A 19,908-nucleotide genomic window follows, 5' to 3' on the forward strand; every position below is an offset into this window, starting at 1 on the left:
GCCAAGTTGGACGTGGCTTGGAGCAACCTGATCCAGTGGGAGGTGTCCCTGCCCATGGCAAGGGAGATCGAATTAGATGATCTTTAAGGTCCCTTCCAACTCAGACCATTCCATGATTCTAGGAATATTACAAAGAAAAGAAACAATTTTCATAATTGGTCGAGTTTTAAGTTCAAAAAGATTCATTTTAAAAGCACTCACCTTCTGATCCCTCTGGAAGCACAAGTTTCCTCTCAAAGTCTTTGAAAGTAGCCATTGACATTCACTTGCCTGGAGTATGTTAGTTTTATAGTTTTGATCTCTAATCTTCATGTCCCTTATAATTAGAAAGTGATTGCATCCTTTTAAGCCTAAAATATACAGTCCCTGCCATTCCAGGCTACGGAACAATATGGACTGCTTATCAGGGCAGGAATACAAAGGGCACAATAACATTAGCCTTAACTATAGGGTACTGAATGATGCTGTGTTCTGTCCTCCAGCAGTAGATCCATCACAGTCCGTACGCCAGCTGGAGAACTGCTGTTTCATGCTATCAGTATAAGTCAAGAAACAGATACTATTTCCTGTGAGAAAAAGGAAAGTAGGGAAGCAATTTTGACCTTGCCACATGTTACTGAGGCCCGGTTCTCTCAAGGGCTAAACCATTTTTGCTCATTAATCACAAATGTGTCTAAAGTCATAGTACAGTGTCCCATATAAAATAACAAAGCCTAATAAGAAACAGATAGTTAGGCTGTTCTTAATAAAGTGTTTGTCATGGTGGAAGGATAATAGAAGAACGTGATATCTAGAGGGATTTGAGATAAACCAGTAAAGTTAACAGTCATTATGCATTAAATTTACAGGTATTTTAGTGAAAAAAAACTCACAAGGATTATTTCCATTTATGTATCACTGTCAGAATAAACTGCATCTTCAAGAGGAAGACCATAAATAAAATGTTTCTGTACTGAAATATTGTAGTTGGTGATAGTTCAGCAGTTTGAAGCATGGAACAAACACAGAAGAGTGCTTGTTCTTAAGGATGGAATGAGGCAAGGAGGAGGAAGGGAAAAATGCTGCTAGACATTTATAGGAAACAAGGTGACAGGTTACGAATGTAGCAAGAAAACTTTTCCCCTCACTGCCCTTCTGTTTTCAAGTGGTAGCAAGGAAGAAAGGAAAGTGCAGCAAATCTGGAGCCTCCAGGAAGGAATTAAAATTACCACAGCATCAGAAGAACACAGTGAGCCACGGGAACCTGAAGCCTTTCACTCCTCCCCTTTAACAGAACGCAAGACTTGTTCAGCACTTCGCACTCGCGTACCCTCTCCAACTGATATTTAGATATTACCTTATGTCTCCTTATATGAGAATTTGACCCGCAGAGCATAAAGATCTCTATGTAGGTATTATTGCATCACGAACATATGGACAAATGTATTTTTTTTAAAAAAAGAGAGGGAGATGATAAAGCAGAGCACCGTCTTGAATTTTCAAAGCGCTTTTCCAAATCTCTCATTTAAAATAACTTAGCCCCCTTTGTGCTCGAGTCCAGTTAGCCCCGCTAGTAATAATACCTCCAAACTTGCCTCAGCAGCTTAAATAAATAAATATAATTAGAAAACATTCTAGGAAAATCATTAAAAAGTGGTAAAGGAGAATTAGACTCAAGCTACAATTAAATGTGAAATGAAAAATTGTGTGGGTGAAAAAAGAGCCACCTGCCACGATGAAATAAAAGAGCTGCGTTTTGAGCAGCTGAAGTAGCAGGGAGGAAGAAGCAGTCAAGCTAATGTTTTGCAACTGTACGTGAATACTGGCTGTGCCATGCAATACACATTTTACAGTGGGTTTCTGTTTTCTAATTATCTTTCCCATCACAAATCTTTTCTTCAAAAGAATCTGTAGACTGCTACCACCACCAGAAAAAAAAGAACGAAGACATAATATTTGTTGCAACTTTACAAATATTGTTGTATTTTTAATACACTATAAAAGTTACCCACTAGAGGTGAATCTGACAGAAAAAAAAATACTGTTTTCAGCATTTAAAAGCTGTATGGCTTCAAAACCGTTCCTTCTTTATCAACTACAGGTAGGTTTTTTCAATCTAGGGATCTCAAATTTATTATTTTGACAGGCAGATTTGTATTCTGTTCCTTGGGTGGACGGGGTCAGGACAGAGGAAGAAACCACTCAAAAGTAAACAAGCTATTGTCTGAAATTACTTATTCCTTTCTCATAAATTTTCTATTAAAAAAGTTGATGTCTGATCCTGAAATGTTCAACAGACCTGCAGTACTAAGGCCAGAAAACAGATTAAGAAAGGAAATGGCAACTCAGCTTAACTATTACTGGACACCACTGTAATGCCATTTACTTTTCCTTCATATTTGTTTTCATAGCATGGACACAAAAGTATGTCCTGTCTGGACTCTAACACCATTCTGAATATTAAGGTTATTCAGAAATGGCATGGAAAACAAAACCAAACACAATCAATAACTTAATTTCCCCACAGCTAATCCTAAATCCCTGGAACACACAGGTGTTAAATAAAGGAATGTAATCATATTGTTACAAATTCTATTTAGTAGAATTTAAACACCTCCACAATAACAATACTGTTTGATTATTTTTATGTTTTATCTATTTAATGCATGAATGTTAAAATATTTAATCCAATTTGTCTATTAATGATTAAAGGAGTTAAGAAAATGGACTGAATATAGCTTTTTTCTAAAGATTACTCTCACAATGTACAGAAACTCAGTATGTAGCAGCTGTAATTTCTATGAATATCTTTAAACTACCATGAATAGTTTAAACTACCATGATCAAGTTGTAGCCTCTATAAACGCTTGTGTTTTGGAGACACTTACATAAAAAGAAGTATCAGTGGATTATTATTTTAACTGAAATAAGCAATTGTTTCACCTGGTGTGCTCACTTTAACAGTATGAACCAAGTAGTCTGTTTCACAACAGCAGCAAGGATTCACAAATTATTCCTATTCTTATAATCAAATGATAAAGTTAATAATACATTCTTGAATGATAAAGAGATTTCCCGATTACAAAGACTGCATGGTATAAAGTCACCTTTAAATCAAATGAAACCAGGAATTGTCTAGAGTTTTCATAACATTTGAAATGATGACTTGCATTAGCAAAGAGTAAAACGCAGTGAGACAGAAAAATAGCGCAAGCCACCTTTGCCGATGACTGGGCAGATCACACACCTATTTGGCTCCTGCGAGTTCAGTACTTCTAACCTTCACTGTAATTACTGCTATTCCTCCCCCGGTTGAAGTTCCACCTCAAATAAATGCTCTAACTAGCACAAAAGACAGAACATGGTTGCTTTGAAGTTGAAGTTACAGCGATTACACCCAATTTTTTTCTGGCTCCACATTAAAAAGAAAGACATTCAAGCTCTCCGTGTTGTAACTCCACTTGAATGACCATTTCTCCTTTCATTCTCTTTCCCCCCTATGCGGACTACTAGAACTCTAATAATGAACCACAGGGAAACTTCTGACGGCAGCAAACAGAATTGTTCCTGCAGATGGATTTTGACGGCCTTATCCTTTGCTAATGACTCTATCCAAAAGAAGCAGGAAGAGCAGAGAATCCCAATGCTTTAATGAAAAAAGCTTATCTCAGAGATTTAGGAGAAAGCAAACTAGTAAGGCTGCTGTTGAAAAATGGACTTTTCAAAATGAGAATTTATGGAAATAAATAGGAATCTAAGATGACCTATATAATTTTGATAAACCTTATATTGAGGTGCCACACTGAAAGCATGAAAATTAATGCAGAGAAACTGGAAGTGCAAAGGAACCAGGAAAATAAAGAGGGACATTTACAATTGACAAAGTTGGTGGAAAAGAAAATATTTCCATGAGACATTAGTTTAGTTATGAAAAAAAATTGCACCACAGTACATAAAAGTCTTAATTTGCTTTGGGAAATTCACCTTTTACAAGGGAGCTCCAAGCATTTAGTTTACTGATACCAGAGGATTTAACACTATGCAACACTTCCAACTTCTCTTCATCTAGGTATCTAACGCTGTTCAATTCCACGAGGAAAGCATCAGGATTGGGTTTTAAACAATTTTCTTGTATCATTAGAAAGGATATTTGGAATATGTAGATAACTAGTTAACATCAACTTTTTCTATTAATTTTGGCATGTACAATGCAGAGGACAAGATATTCACAGAAGGCACAACTTCACTTAGGATTAAGTTCTTTGTCATAAAATACTTTCTCTATTTTCCAATAAAAGTTTATTGTAAAACATGACATTGCTAAAATCCCTAAGAGTTAATATCAGAGCATTTATCAGCATAAAATCACTTACCATAGCCTGGGAAATCCAGCCAAGACAGGAAAGAAATTATAAAGAATATTAATAGTTTGTCAGATTTATTGCAATAAAAAAAAATCAAATTATATCTACTTCTGTCAGTGTTGAAGGAGTCTAGCATTTATTTCTAGCAATATTATTTCTATATTTCTGAAACCATCATATAAGTAAAGATTAAAAAAGATACTTTCCAAAGCATTAGATCTTATAACGACTTGAGAATTAATTTAGTCATTTAAATGAGGTATTTTGGAATCAATCTCTTATAAGCTCAGAGGTGATTACTTAAAATGCACATACAAATAATCTTTCAAAGATGAAGATGACCTACGCTAAGTCTGAAATACATTCCTCAAGTTTGTATAATTGTTTTAGGTTTACAGCTGCAGAACTGAATTATAACATAATTTACTACTTTAAAGAAGTATATAGCCAAAGAGCATATAGTTAAGAGCTATACTGTAAGTCCATATTGATAAAATTCCAGAACAAATTTCAGTTTTAAAACTCTGCAACTTCCCCTTATTAGAGGAAGAATTTCTTCCAGAGGAGTTATCCTTCAGTGACAGGACAGCAATCATTACATAGTAATCACTGACAGATAAGAACAGTAATATGAAAAAGATTCCACCAAAATGTGAATATTCTTTTTTGTTTCATTTTGATAATTATTGTGTTTTTCAAAGTGAATAGTTAATATCAAGATTCTGAGCATTACATCTGTATACAGTTACAGGGAGAATAAACCAGAATATTTACTATGCAGAAAAGTATCATAATGTGGCTGTAAATTATACTCATGTAATACAACTTAGTGGAGTGGCTATGTCTAAAAGATGGCTTCAATGAATGTAGGCTCTGCTATGGCAGAAATTACAACTCTTCACTGATTTCAGAAGGAATTGTCCTCTAAAACAGTTGCTGTGCTTTCGCTTTGTGACCCTTCAGACAGTGTATAGTACCGAAGAACAGAGTATCTGAGCATACACTGAGCAGTGATTTGGCAAAGATTAATGTTTTAAAGACAACTACAGGAATCATTTACTTTGGCCAACTCCCTTTCTTTACAATGAGAAATTGGTCTGGGGGCTCAACATCACCAGAGATTAAATACTTATTCTATCGAATTATGAATTCTATACTTCAAGAAAAGAAAAATGTGAATGGCACTTAAAATTCTTTAGAGCAGAGATTCTACTTAATCATGTTTAAACTGGAAATCAGAATAAATCCTAAAGGGACTGCCATTCTTTTCACCTTTATGAAATGTACTAACCTAGATTGTTATTGTCTACAATGACTGCTAAAAACCATACCTCATCTTGTACCAAAAATATGCATAAATCTTTAAAACATTCATGCTGAAACAGGGCTGCTTTTTAAAAGTATCTTTCTTCAGCTTTCAGTATCATAATAAAACAAGTCAATCGGTATCCCAAGCACTCAATAACAGCTGTCTTTGAGAGCTGATTTAATGAAAATGAGCGGTTTATTATTGCAGGCAATGCATTTTACTTCATTCCACAGGAAATATCTAAATATTCAATGAGAGTGTCACACTTATTATTCTAGTACCTTATAACAACTGCATCATTGACTTTTACTGGCCTCAATTTATTGTCTCAAAATACTTTTTTTCCCATAAACCCATTGTTGACAAACTATAATTCATACATGCAACAGTAATTACATGAAAGATTTAGATAACTGACACATAAATCAAGTTTCATGACATCAGAAGTTACTTACCACATCTCGAACAATGGGGAAGGATTTCTTTCTGCGCAGGTCTGGCATGCTGTCAATCCCATACAGCCCACGGCCAGCACTGTAGGACATTAGAAGGCAAAAAATCCCTCAACCCTGGGTCTTACAAGTCTGCAACCTTAAGAACTTCTATAATGTGTGTTTACAATTAAAATAATAACTAGCAGTTATCAGTCAATCAGTGTTCTAATTCTTAAGAAAAATTAACAGTGGTGTTCTTGGCATGGCTAACTTTTTCTCCTAGCATGCACACAAAGCAAAATTAGTTGAAAGTTTGCTTAATACTTCCTAAATCTTTTTCTCATGTATTTAGAAGTTATAACAGCAGCTTTCCATCAAAAAAACTTGTGTATCTGATAGCTGAGATGGAGCCCAACATTGTACGTTATACAAAGAGTACAATATCTAACTAAATATTGAACTAAATCCATAATCACATCTTCTCATATGAGTCCATGTGAATGTGAAAAACAAAGTTGGTGGCATTTCAAGGTAATTCCATTATTCCATTTTCTCTTGCATGGTTTAAGCTCTTTCACTATGCACACATTCAAATTGCACATTAGATCTCACATACAAGTTTGAAACGACAGCAAAGATCAACTCGGAGCCACTTCAAAGAACGGTTGACACACCAGTAGGATTTAAAGGAATAGATACTGATCCAGTAACAACATGCCTCATTCTCCCTGACTCTTCAGAAGAGGTAATACAGTTCTTACCCTCCTGCATTTTTTCCACAGTTGGTGTTGGAAGATTGCTATATGCCTTGTCAGATCTAATTCAGAGATACTTTGAGACTCTCAGAGAAGCTGGAATACTATCTTTTTCAAGATTTTTTTTCAAGATAACATTTTTCCCCTCCACGCTCCCTCTGCTTAGCACTGTCTCAAATATCCTCAGTTTTCTTAAATTTCTATCTCTATGTATAAAAAAGTATGTCACAGCAAAGAGTTTCCCATCTGAAAGCCCTCATTTTATTTATACAAATCACAATTATTGGGTTAAAAGAGACTTACCTGAAATTAGTTACAGAATTTTCACTTCCAAAGAATCAGACCTTTGCTCAAAGTACTCCTCTGCTGACTTGGAAATTACAACCCCTCACCACTAGCGGAACTGACAAATTCTGTGTTTATTTAAGCCAAGACTCTGCCTAATGATTCCTGCTGGATATAGATGTAACAGTTCCACAGCTACAGCTAAATTCAAAAAGAATTATGAATCAGGGACCACAGCCTGGCATACTGATAGAAACTGAAATCAATGCTGGATTATGCTAATATGCCAGACTGCACGCAGTTCTGGGACAGACATATCCCTGTACTCTGACAACTCCGCTGCTAATATCTTCAAGATGAATCAATGCAAGCCAAAAGAACTCATAAATCAGAAATCCAGATGATTTAAGAGAAGTGAAATACGTTAGGATGTGTTTAAAAAAAAAATTACACGAACTGCTTGAAACAATCTCTGAATTACAGACTACTAGAAGAGTAGAAGGCTAGAGGAGTATCCTACAGAAATATCATCGTACACTATGCTTGCTCTTTTCTGACAATTTCCTAGGTATCTCCTTTTGACCATCCTCAGGAGGAGCAGGATGATGGGCTAGATGTACCTTTGGTCACCCACTGCATCACTGAGTTATTTCATTTGTCTGGGGGGGTTAGTTAGTTTGCTGTTGTTGTTGGAGGTTTCTGTCTGTTTGTTTTGCTTCTAAGGCAAAGTCTAGAATATTTTTTATCTCTCACTTGGAATAAAATGGGATTCTATTTGGTGCTCTTACTGTTTCACAGGCACATGGAAGAAATGGACACAGCAACATACTCGCCATATTTCTTTCCATGCTTTACTTTCAACAGTTGCAGAGCAGCAAATTTACTTTCGTGGAGTGGGCTTGATAGAGGACTTGAAATGTTCAGCTTCAGTGAAGCTTAACTAACTAAAATCAGAAGAGAGGTAAGGGAAAATGACATAATGGCATCTATATTGTTGGAGGTATTTGTTCACCTTCTATTCAATAATTCCCATGCTTTGAAGTTCTGGTGAAACTTCAAATTTCTCTTATCTTGTAATAAATAAAGACACTGTGAACATTGTTTCTTATGCAGATTTTAAAAGATTAAATATAATGTTCAGTATCATCTACACATGTATTTAATCTCGTTCAACATACATGCAAAGACCTTGATAAAGATCTATTAATCTTCATGCTGATATACATCAGTTCATAGAATGGTTTGGGTTGGAAGAGACCTTAAAGATCATCCAGTTCCAACTCTCCCACCATAGGAAGGGACACCTTCCACTAGATCAGGTTCTTAAAGCCTTATCCAACCTGGCCTTGAACACCTCCAGCGAAGGGGCACTTGCTTCTCTGGACAACCTGTCCTAGTGTCTCACCACACTTCCAGTAAAAAATTTCTTCCTATATCGAAACCAAATCTATGCTCTTTCAGCTTAAAACCATCACCTCTCATTGTTACAGGAATAATCAAATTGGCAATACTGGGCTCTGTTTTGTAACCTGGAGTAATCTCATTAGAGCTCACACAATGCACAGAACTACTCACTTGAGTTGAGAAAGGGCTGTAAGCCTTTGCTCACTGCGAGTACGACTCAAATCATTATTGATGGGCTTAACTTTAAAAAACTCTGTCGAGTCAAAAATATTTCTCCACATATTCAAACAGGACTAAGTTTAAATTCTAAAAGATCCATGCCCAGCTCTCCTGACACCAACAACTATTTTGACTCCAAAGATCTTTCCTCTGTCTTAACAACTTGGTATTATTCTTCATCTTGTGTCAAATATGAAAATATCATGTCTTTATTTTATAAAATAAATTATACCTATGAAAGTTTTTCTGTAAATTATATGCCTTTTTTTCCCATTTGGTAAAAAAAAAAATAAAAATCGCATTTCACTATCATATCACAAAGCAACAATTAGTTATACAGAGCCAGTATGAGTAAAGCTGGATGGAGAGTAGATTTTATTTCCCAGTAGAACTTCTGAGGTCCTCAAGCATTGATATTCTTCAGGGAAACCACATCTGACAATGGATTTTCACCCTTTCTCTTGCCAAGAAAAGAAAAGATACATTTTTACACTCTTTTTATTTTCTTTAACAGTTCAGAAATTAGGTGACACTTTAACCCTTATGGTGCGTATTCTTATTTAAAAAAGTAGTCATTTAAACTAGGATTAAATTGCTTGTTTCTGAGAGATGACTAACCTTCCCAAACCCTGTTCTTCAAAATGGCACTCAGCAGTTTGCATAAAGCCTCTTGGCACTATGCATGATTGAGTCACAGATCAAAATAAAGTGAAGAATAAACTGATTCAAAATATTGCTTTCTTAAGAGAATATAGCAAAAATAATCAAGACCTTTAGGAGTGCGCTGAAAATGCCTTTGGGTGCTTTTTCTCTGTGATATCGTCAAGCTTTGAGGTGCTTTCCTGTTAATAGATAAGGCCTTGCAGGAGGTGTCTTAAGTTGTATGTCACTGATTGGCATAATGGGGTGTATTGTGGGTAATACTCTGATTAAAGATAATAATTTCTGATTATAGGGGCTTAATTAACATTGTTTTAAGGGCTGTGAGTTGCTATTAAGTTACTAGCTTCTAAAGCAAAAGCTTTAAATAAACATGTCCTTTATGTACTTCCCAGAACTTATACCACATCTAGCTAAAGGACAAGGCCTAAGTTTCACTTTATTCCATGATCCCCTACTGGTTCACTGACAAGTTCTTATTCTGCAAGTGTTGAAAGCAATTTTGGAGATTTAAGAAGAGTTTGCAGGTTCATTTTGATCCATATTGACCAAACCCAATTAAAGACATAAAACCAGTAAATAGCAACAAGGCATTCCTTGTTCCAGATTCCGGAAAAAAACTAGCGATATACAAAGGGGATGATTTCCAAAGTTTTAAAAACCTAAAGCTTAACTTGCACCCATAATGTTCTTTCAGAATGGTCTAAATTCATAGAATCATACAATCATAGAACAGTTTGGGTTGGAAGGGACCCTAAAGACCATCCCGTTCCAACCCCCCTGCTATGGACACCTCCCACTGGCTCAGGCTGCCCAAGGCCCATCCAACCTGGCCTGGAACACCTCCAGGGATGGGGCAGCCACAGCTTCCCTGGGCAACCCCGGCCAGGGCCTCACCACCCTCATGGGGAAGAAATTCCTCCTTATGTCCAGTCTAACTCTGCCCCTCTCCAGTTTATCCCCATTGCCCCTCGTCCCATATCCTCAAGCCTTTGTAAACAGCCCCTTCCCAGCTTTCTTGTAGTCCCTTCAGGCACTGGAAGCTGCTCTGAGGTCTCCTCGGAGCCTCCTCTTCTCCAGGCTGAGAGAACTCCCAACTCAGCCTGTCCTCGTATGGGAGGTGCTCCAGCCCTAAAGACTAAATTCATTAGTTTAAAACACCAGCCAGAACCCAACACGATATGGAGGGAAGAAAAGAATTAATACATTTTCAGTGCAAAGAGAATGTCGTTCTGGTGCAACTTTCCAGAGAGAATTAGATCTGCCTTATGATGACTTTTGGTGTGACATGACATTTTAAGATAATTCAGATTGCATCTGAATTAGTTATAAAGAAATATATTTTAGTTATAAAGAAAAATACTTTGTAGAGATTCCCAAAAATTTGACATGTCAATAAATTCTGAAGAAAGTTAAAATAAGTCACATGAATAGCTTTAAAATGTTACAACAAATCATCTCCACTTAGTCACAGCAGCAACAATAACACCCTCTTTAGGCTGATCCTGCTCGTGTTCATCAGGCCCACACTGTTCAAGTTAAATTATTCCTCTTCTTTGTTACAGAAAAAAAAAAGGACTTGAAAGCTATAATCAAAAACACTCAAAATAAACTCTGATAAAAACAATAATACCTTGCAATCAAATCTGATTCTTTCCCTAGACTGACAGTTCGAACCTGTTTCCCCTGACTTCAGTCCTCAGTTCTAGAGGACAATTACAAATTGAGAGTCGTAGCACTGTACATAGTCACTAGTGGTTCTTATAAAATTACAGTTTAAGTTATAGTAGTGTTAAAAATATTTAACAAATGTCATTTTATGAAAGGCGATCTTATGTCACGATACCTGTATTGGATCAAAATAAAGCATCACAGAAAATATTGGTATATTTGTCATTAAAAAATGAAACATCTCAGTAATGAATACAAAGTGGATTTTCCTTTTTCTTATTCTTTTCATTTATAGGCATAAAAAGTTTGGAGAGAATCACAGCTATTCTTTAAGGTCTGTGTAAATGTCTTCATTTCCAGATAAAAATAAAGTGAAGAGGTGAGGTTTTACCGTTTTGGTTTGGTTTTTTTTAACATTACTCAGTATTGAACATACATTATAGGTTACCGGGCTACTTAATTTTCTTGAAGTTCTTCAGATTATTTAATATTTCAGATTAGGTGAATCTGGTTTATAGAATAATCAAACTTATACAGTTAAATGTGACAACTAAAGCAGCTAGACAGCTTTAATAATTTATTACACTGGTTTAATCTCACTAAAATTGAGATGAATTTTTTGAAGACTGAACTAGTGGGTGATGAAGGGAAGAAGAAACGCACCATTGTTGCATATTATGACAAAACATACCCAGTGGCTTTTGTAAAAACATAAAAACGGAGCCATGCAAGTTGATGAAAATAATTACAAGACAGCCACACTGTTGATGAAAATAATTATGAGGCAGCCACACTGTCTCAAGACAAACAAATCCACACTTGGGTAGCAATACATAAGTTTTGCCGGAGTGGAAAACTGAAACTGGAGATCTAAAATTGTGTATGAGTACTGGGAGAAAATATCAGCATTATAAAAGTAATGACAGGACTGGATTTACAGCTTTTCCTAGTCCTCTGTATATTAAAATACCACTAAATAAATGCCTAGCACTTTCTCTGAAAATGAAAGTTGGATTAAGAGAGTCTTAATACGAGCTAAAAATACTTATTGAGAAATGAAAAAGAATGAGCCAAAACCCTCCACAGAAGAAAACTTGTTATCCTGGCCAATTCAAGAAGCTGTCAGAAAATTCCAGGGTAGACTAGGCTGTACTAAAGGTTTATACCCACTCGAATGTCAAAAGACTGCGTGCCTAAGTAAGTATGCATATTAATGTCATGAAAATTTTGAAATTAAGTTTGTTAATCATATTTTATAGTAAAGATACAAATTAATCACACATTAGGATATATTGACAGTGCTCAGATTCTGGCTGAGGCAGCAAAACAGACTCTGTGACTACGGCTTTGAGCCTCCCTCTGCCACCTTCTGATCTCAAATCTGTTGAATGCTTCATTGCCAGGTGGAGCCAGAGCAGACCAACAGATCCCCTAAATTGTGCCAGCAGGCCTCTGGGACCTTCTCAGCTCTTGCAAAAAAAAGAAAGCTGCTGGCAAAGAAGTTCTGACCTTATTTCTTTTTCCTGTCATACTTCTTGTCACATTACAGGGAGATGATGCTAGCCAACTAAAATGACTTCATGCTAGCCTTGGGTGATGTGGCCCCGAAGCACCACCATTTCTACTTGCAAATTTTTCTCCTTTACTTTATTAATCCAGTATTTTTAAAACAAAACCAAAAAGCCACACGACTCCCAAAACACTGAAATTATTTCCTAAGACTCAAAGTAAAAAATGTTATTAAAACCCAAGCATAAGCAAAACAGCATTAAAATGGTATTTGCTGATATTCTTGACCTTTAAACCAGAGCAAACCAGTAGAAATGCTAAAGACAGTATTCACAGCGCTGCAAATATTGTCTAGAAGGAAAATCTGCTCTCAGCATTTACGGGAAGAGAAAAATCTGAACATCCTTCTCAAAATTAAGCTCCCTTAGCCAAGCTGTTTCAATATCATAAAACCAAGGACTCATTTTGAATTCCCTCTACTGTCCTTGAAATCTATGTAAATGCTTTCCTTACTATCAACATGACCATAATGAAAAGAGACCAACAAGGGAAAGAAAGAAAACAAACATGCATAAAGCTTGCGAGAATTTGTAAGGTGGAAATAGGAAATTCTACAAGACAGTTTCATTTGCAAAACCAGGATGGAGACCACCCTAAAACCAGGTGCAGCAGTAACATGCTATACTTATTTTACCTTCAACAATATGCACGTAGTTGCCATTATCATAGGATCATAGCATTTAATCAAAATAAGAATATTAACCTCCTGGAGCAGAAAGCAATAAAACAGACTAAAAGCAATAACAAAACATCAGTGACATCCTACTGAAGGTGGTAAGACGGTATTTTACACAAAACCCCAAAATCTTGATTTCTCTTATAAATCCAGATATTTATGTAGCTGTGAACTTTCAGGACAGAAATCGTCACAGAATTGTGACCAAAAAACTTTACTATATTTCCATCTCTCTGCTTTACCTGCAGGACACTGAGGCTGGTAGTGTCTAGTAGTCAGTGTTTTGTATTTTGACATGAATAAACATGTTGAATCATGTTTCTATAAGAAAAATCATGCTCGTCTTCTACTTCTCAACTATCTTATGTGGGCACATAAAAATGGAACCATGCAAGCTGATAAATATAATTGAGACACCCTGATGTCATTAAGTTTAGTTACACACAGTTCTCAACAAGAAAGAAAAAGAGAAAGGGAAAATGAAAACCAGCTCAACCAGCAAAACAACTAACAAGCCCAAACACCCAACTTCCCACTAAAACCTCAATTTCATGCTTTAATTTTTTTGATGGAAAGACTATTTCTTTCCTCAACTGCAGCACTGCTCTCATTTTTTAGAACTGTTCTCCAGTTATACTGCACCAGGGCGATATGAATTCTTTATTTATAAGGGACTTCTGAACCTTTTATCAAACTGGATTCATCAGGGTCCAACAGCTGCCTCTTTGCATAATTTGGGACAGTGACCCTTTCTTTTTGAAGATTAAAGGGAAACGGGGGAGAAGAGCAGTTTTGGCAAAGATTCGTCTGGAGCAGGTGGTGGTGGACTTACAGTGGTTTGAGATGTCAGAATTGTCTGAGGGATGAGGTTTAAAGGAAGAGAACAACCACAAAGACTATATTTTTAAACTTGGTAGGAGCTAATACTATGAAAGGCTGGAATGAAGAAGCTTGGAGCAGACACGAGTGCGTGTATCTGATTTGGGTTTGGTGGGAAGACAGGGAAAGTGCATAAGCAATGTAATACGCTCAAGAAGGGGTACATAAGGAATTCTGATCACTGCCATTTAGAGTGAAGACTGGTAGTGTGTGGGCAGAGGCACAAGTAGAAAAATAAAGGTAATACCCACTGGACTCCTGCATATATAGTGGGGTGCAGGTGAAGAAACTGGGGAGCCTATACGCAAATTATTTCCACGTTACTCCTGGTAGTAGAACAGGTGCGGCATTTTATATTCTTTTAAAAACATTTTAAAATGCTGTTTATTAGCTTTTTCCCCAGTAAAATATATATAAAATATATAAGTAAATATTTATGTACTTAGTAAAAAGTATTAAGAAAAGAAATTACAGAACTAATTAAAACAAAAAAATCATTTCAAGGACACACAAAACCTTTTAGGCAACAGCACAAAAGGGATTAGTGAGCATTATCCAGTGGAGACAGGGAAAGGCTGACCCACCAAACTCTCATATCTCACCAGTAGATAAACAATGAATGTAAACTTGCCTAGGAAGATCCATTTCAGTTTTAAGTGGAGCATAGGAGAATCCACTGGGAGATTCAGTGGGAGAATACAGTTCCACTAATACGTATCTGTGCTGAAAACATACATTTTAATCCTATTCTTGGATAACTGCATATTTAGTACTTTTTCCTCGCATCTTTATTGAAGGAGCCCCTTTGGGGATATGAACCAGAAATTCTCCTATGCACAAATCCTCAGTACAAGAAGAAATTCAATCCTTCTAATAACATTTCAGTAAGTATGCAAAGGTTGTTGGCTATCAGCTGGCAACAAAGATTAATACACTGTTCTGGATTGGGAGATCAAATGTTGTTGAAAATCAGAATACCTACATTACCAGAACTAATAAACTGGGCAATGCTGTACTGACAGTAAAATATTAGTCTTTGTGTATAGTTTTAAATGCTACAGCCACAGGCAAACTGTTCCTGTTATGTAGGTTATATATTCAGTTCTCTGCTCCCCTCCCCATCCCGATTAATAATAACAACCCAACAACACCCTGACATAGAAGATGATGAAGTTGAAGGTACCCAAGTTACCATTCAAGGCAAGAAAAAAACCCAAACCTGTAACATTGAATGGTTTTTGTGTGCTTCTGAAGACATTCTGCATAACAATTACCTATTTGAATTTGTCAGAGAAATAAAGAAAAATAAATTTGTTTTAGCATTGAGAAGATGCAGCTAAAAGAAAGGAGTAATCATCTGCATGAAGCACCATCTGTGTACCATTAGCAAACTTCAGAATGGATTAGGCCACATGGTAAAATTATCCGTGTCTGACACGACTACCATCAGGCAAGCAGTGAACTAAGACAGAGCAAGGCTCTGGAGGAAGTACTACAGTCCTACCCCACATTGATATGCATTACGAGAAGCCCAGCTGAACTCCATCTACTTTTCAAAATTATCTGAAGGACGACTTCTGAAGTGTCCCATCTTCAGTAAAATGAAGAAGAAAAACAAAACCTAAGAAGATACATGATAGTGGCATGGAAAGAAGAGGAAAGACAGAGTTTTCGCCTTTTAAGAGCAAGGTAGCATGAGAAGATCCAGGAAAACTGTATTTGGACTTTGCCTTTTCTTTCCCAACCTGACTTTTCTCTCATTTCATGTAGCCAAGTGGAGAACATGGCAGAAAATGAAGAATTGCAGTCAGTGCCATGGGCATGGGATGTGTGGGTACACGTGAGGTGGGTTCACAGCTCTGTGCTATGAGAGAGATGGAAAAATAGGGCAAAGAGGCAATTGAGTGTTTTTATGTAGAAAAAGCAAGGCATTAAGGGTTGAGAGGGAAAGAATCTCCCATCTCTTCAAATGGTAATACCTTTGGGGGATAATAAGAGGGAAAAGGAGTCATAGCCAGACTGGCTGTGATGAGTCTGAGGGATTCTAGAATTTAGGATTAGTTTTTGCACGCAGAAGCAGAGTGGAAAGTATGATTGAAACACAGCCACAATAATCTTTGAGATTGATCAGAGTTCTTCACCTGACATGTAAATTAAGTTAAAATTAAAATTGCCTAACTGTTTTCAGGAGCTCAGTGAAAGAGAAGCTCCAAGATATTGCAGACAGCAAAGGGAGCAGAGGCCCCATCTGAAATTGTCAGCAAAGAAGGAAGGTTTAATCTAAAAACATAAGATAGCACTGAGCTACTATCAGTCATTTGAAGTAGTTTTATGCAGTGGTTACACAATGTCTGTACAAGGAAATGACACATTATTCTCAGAAGATGCAATATTTGAATTTATTCACCTGTCAATGGAAGAGAGGGCATAAAAGGAATTTCTGTCTGTATAGTCCTTCTCAGTGGCAAAAAGTCTCCTTACTTCTATAAGATTGTATTTTGCATATAACCCACAAAAAATAAGGATTTGATACACTCTTGTACATGACTTCTCTAAGTACTACACCTATTTGGAAACCTTAATTAAGTAATTGGCAAAACTATATGGTCACATGTAACTTCCCACATGGATAGGTATCAATACTTGGTTGTCAGTAGCTACACTCCTTGGGTCTGCTTACAAAATGCTATTCCTAAGCTACACTTTAACTAGATGTTAAACTTTCTCTTCCAGTTTTGCAAACGGCAAGCGGTACGACAGAATGAGCTCTCTTTTACTTATATGCTTACTCATATGGAGGCCAAACAATGAAAGGTAACAGAGCAACAAGAAGAAGTAGGTTACTTGTATGAAACTTCATATGAAACTGAAATTTTTCCTTAAGATTTCAGTTGTGTTAAGAAAGAATTCTCTAGCTTAAGCAATGAAAGCTCAAGTGTTCAAAATGCCATGTTCAAAACTGGGTCATTAAAAACACAGCTGATAAGTCCAAGACAGTTCTGGACTAGCTTTATTTTCAGTGCTGGGTTACTGATTTTTCTAGAGGAAAAAAACCATTTTTTCTTATTCTAAGAATAATCATTGAATGTAATACACAATTCTGCACTGCACAGCACCTATGAGAGTACCCGAAAATGTAAATTTCTACACTCTATTTCAAAAATTTCAACTAATTTTGGTGTTAAATATTGTTCTCATACCAGTTCCGAGAACCATGCAATGACCTATATACTGAATTTTGCAATAATAATTGTTAAAAGATATGAAAAGCATTCTTGCTGTTGTTTTAATACCCGAAGTTTTGTGCCAGGCTTGCATACTAATGCTTCTGAGTATGATCATTCTTAGTTCCAACAGACCACCACGTAGTTTTTAAGACGTCAGATTCTCACGTTGCAGAGGTGATGTACATTATTATTTGAAGAAAATACCAGAAGCTGCCTCTGTGATGCCTTCTGGTTCTGAAGTGCATTACTTTTTTCAACATAGAAGCCACCAAATATAAATTGTCATATGTGGAATTGAAAGGCTATTGTTGTTATTTGCTTGCACAGTTGCAACATTCTGACAAAAGCCTTCCATGATTCTATTAGAAGAATAATGTGAACACTAGCATAGTTTTACTAAATAGTTTGGTAACACATTGCTGAAAATGTATTCAAATCAGTAATCTAACCAAGAGAAATAAAGTTTCTTCAGATATGCTAGTTTCATGTTGAAAAACACTGTAATTCAAACAGAAATACTAATGTTTTGCATTTGGAACTCAAGAAAGAAAATTCACAGCACTTGCATCGTTTTTGTTTTAAAATGTAGAGAGATACAGTACTTAAAAATCTCATTCAAAGAAGGAGCAGTCATTTTGGTATAGTAAGAAATCGTGCTGATTGATACAAGGCAAAAGGTTTTATAATAAGATATTTTTGACATTTTCAAACTTACGAGAAAACTGCAACTATTCAAAGTGAAACCAACGTGCCATTTGCAAACCAAGAGCTTGCCCTAGATACTGTAATTTTATTACCTCTTACAATCTTAAAGTGTTTCATGTTGCACTTGGCAACTAATCCTGCAAAATATCACACATGGCCACACATTTTTACAGCAACTCTGATGGTTTTATGAGCTGGAAAAGGAAGAAATGCAACACTTCAAAGTGGACAAACTTGACAGAAACTTCCTAAGCCAGAGTAAACCCGGAGAGTGCTCTTAAATTTGTTCAAGGTTTAGCAATAAGTGAAAATGCTACCATAACTATATCTTCCACAGTAGCATGTCGATTATATTAAGCAAACTATTCCCATTAGCACCTTTTAGGGGAAAAAAAACCCCAACAAAACATAGGAATCCAAATGGAAAAACTTCATAGTATTTAGATTCTGTTGTAAAGCCATTAAGACGTACAAATACGATGCTGGAAGATAAATTAGATAATTTGATCTCCTCACCTTGTCTTTGTAACAAAGCAAAACTATAGCAAAAAGTGCTTATAGTGTGCACTACCAAGAGGGTAATATCCCCTTTAAATAGTTAACTATTATAGCTGGATAAATTTTACAAATGGCTTTTACGTTTTTTCCTTTCTAAACTGAATATTAAAAAGTTATTCAAAATAAGAAAGAGAGATTTTCCTCCAAGAAAGGAATCCTCAAAGAAATTGGATGTAAGAGAAGTCTGTCTGGAAGCAATCAAAAGATGTACAGGTTTCTGCCATGCTCACTCTCCACAACTCAAAGATCATTTTCCCTTGACCTTTAAAAATGTTAGATATTGGACTGATATTACTACATTACTATGCTTTTACTAAAACGAAGACATAAAATCAAGTTACAGCTTCAAAGGACATTTATTTTGTATGTAAAGAGGTAAAACAATTTATCGTGCAGTTGACCAGTGCAATTGAAATCATATCAACTCCTTAAAAACTGAGGACTAAAAAAATTTAGAAAGACATATGCAATGTAACTTACTATATTCCTTTTAAAATAATCCTGTAAAAAGAAAACTTAGGAAAATATACCATAACATTATCATAATTAGCAAATTTCCCAGCCATATCGCTACTTACCTACTAAATGCCTGGACTGCATAAAGCTTGGAACTATCCAAGGAACTTGCACTTACTATCCGAGCCTTTAATAAATAAAGAAAAAAAGCACAATTACTTAGTTGCTATTACTAAGTCTTGGACAGAATTTAATTGCATCAAACGTACAACACCTAATATGACAACGCTTAGCAGGGTCAGCTCCAGGCCAAAGCTCGAGCAACTATTACTTAGGAATACATTTTGGTAGCATTCAGCATTTCGTGAAACACACTGGGAGAACCCGTGGGAAGATAAGATATCGCTTCCCATGTGGTGTTGTCCTTTAGGCCCTACAGTGTATGCGGTGTAGATGAGAATTAGAAGCAAAAAATCCCAGCTATCCGTTTGACAGCAGCAGACCCCGGTGTTCGCAGGTATGATAGGCACAACAGTGAGGGTTATCCTGTTCGTAAACGCAACACGTTTGCAATACACTCAAAGGAGAACAAAAAGGTGGAAAGCTGGTAAAAACATGCAAATTTCACAACGAAAATGAAGGAACCAAACATGTCAAATAAGTCACAAACAAACATCAACAAAATACATGATCCCTATAGTAAAGATGTGATTTTTAAACCTTTTCATCCACAGAACCGCTATCTGAAAGAGAATTAG

General features: G+C 36.2%; 1 protein-coding gene across 6 annotated transcripts in view; it reads right to left on the reverse strand.

Annotated features, from left to right (window-relative positions):
* The window catches only part of UNC13C (unc-13 homolog C), a 222,028-nt gene that overhangs the window by 130,819 nt on the left and 71,301 nt on the right, over positions 1-19,908 (reverse strand). For 4 of the 6 annotated variants that reach the window (XM_054077487.1, XM_054077486.1, XM_054077488.1 and 1 more), the window contains 2 exons: positions 19,273-19,337; positions 6,108-6,186 (listed from right to left, as the gene is read on the reverse strand). In XM_054077487.1, coding sequence (XP_053933462.1) covers positions 6,108-6,186; positions 19,273-19,337 — 144 coding nt within the window. Of the gene's footprint in view, positions 1-6,107; positions 6,187-19,272; positions 19,338-19,870; positions 19,901-19,908 lie in introns of those variants that run through there. The other 2 variants (XM_054077492.1, XM_054077490.1) reach the window with 2 other exon arrangements.

Source organism: Cuculus canorus, chromosome 12 (genome assembly GCF_017976375.1).
Source record: "Cuculus canorus isolate bCucCan1 chromosome 12, bCucCan1.pri, whole genome shotgun sequence".
Classification (NCBI taxonomy): domain Eukaryota; kingdom Metazoa; phylum Chordata; class Aves; order Cuculiformes; family Cuculidae; genus Cuculus; species Cuculus canorus.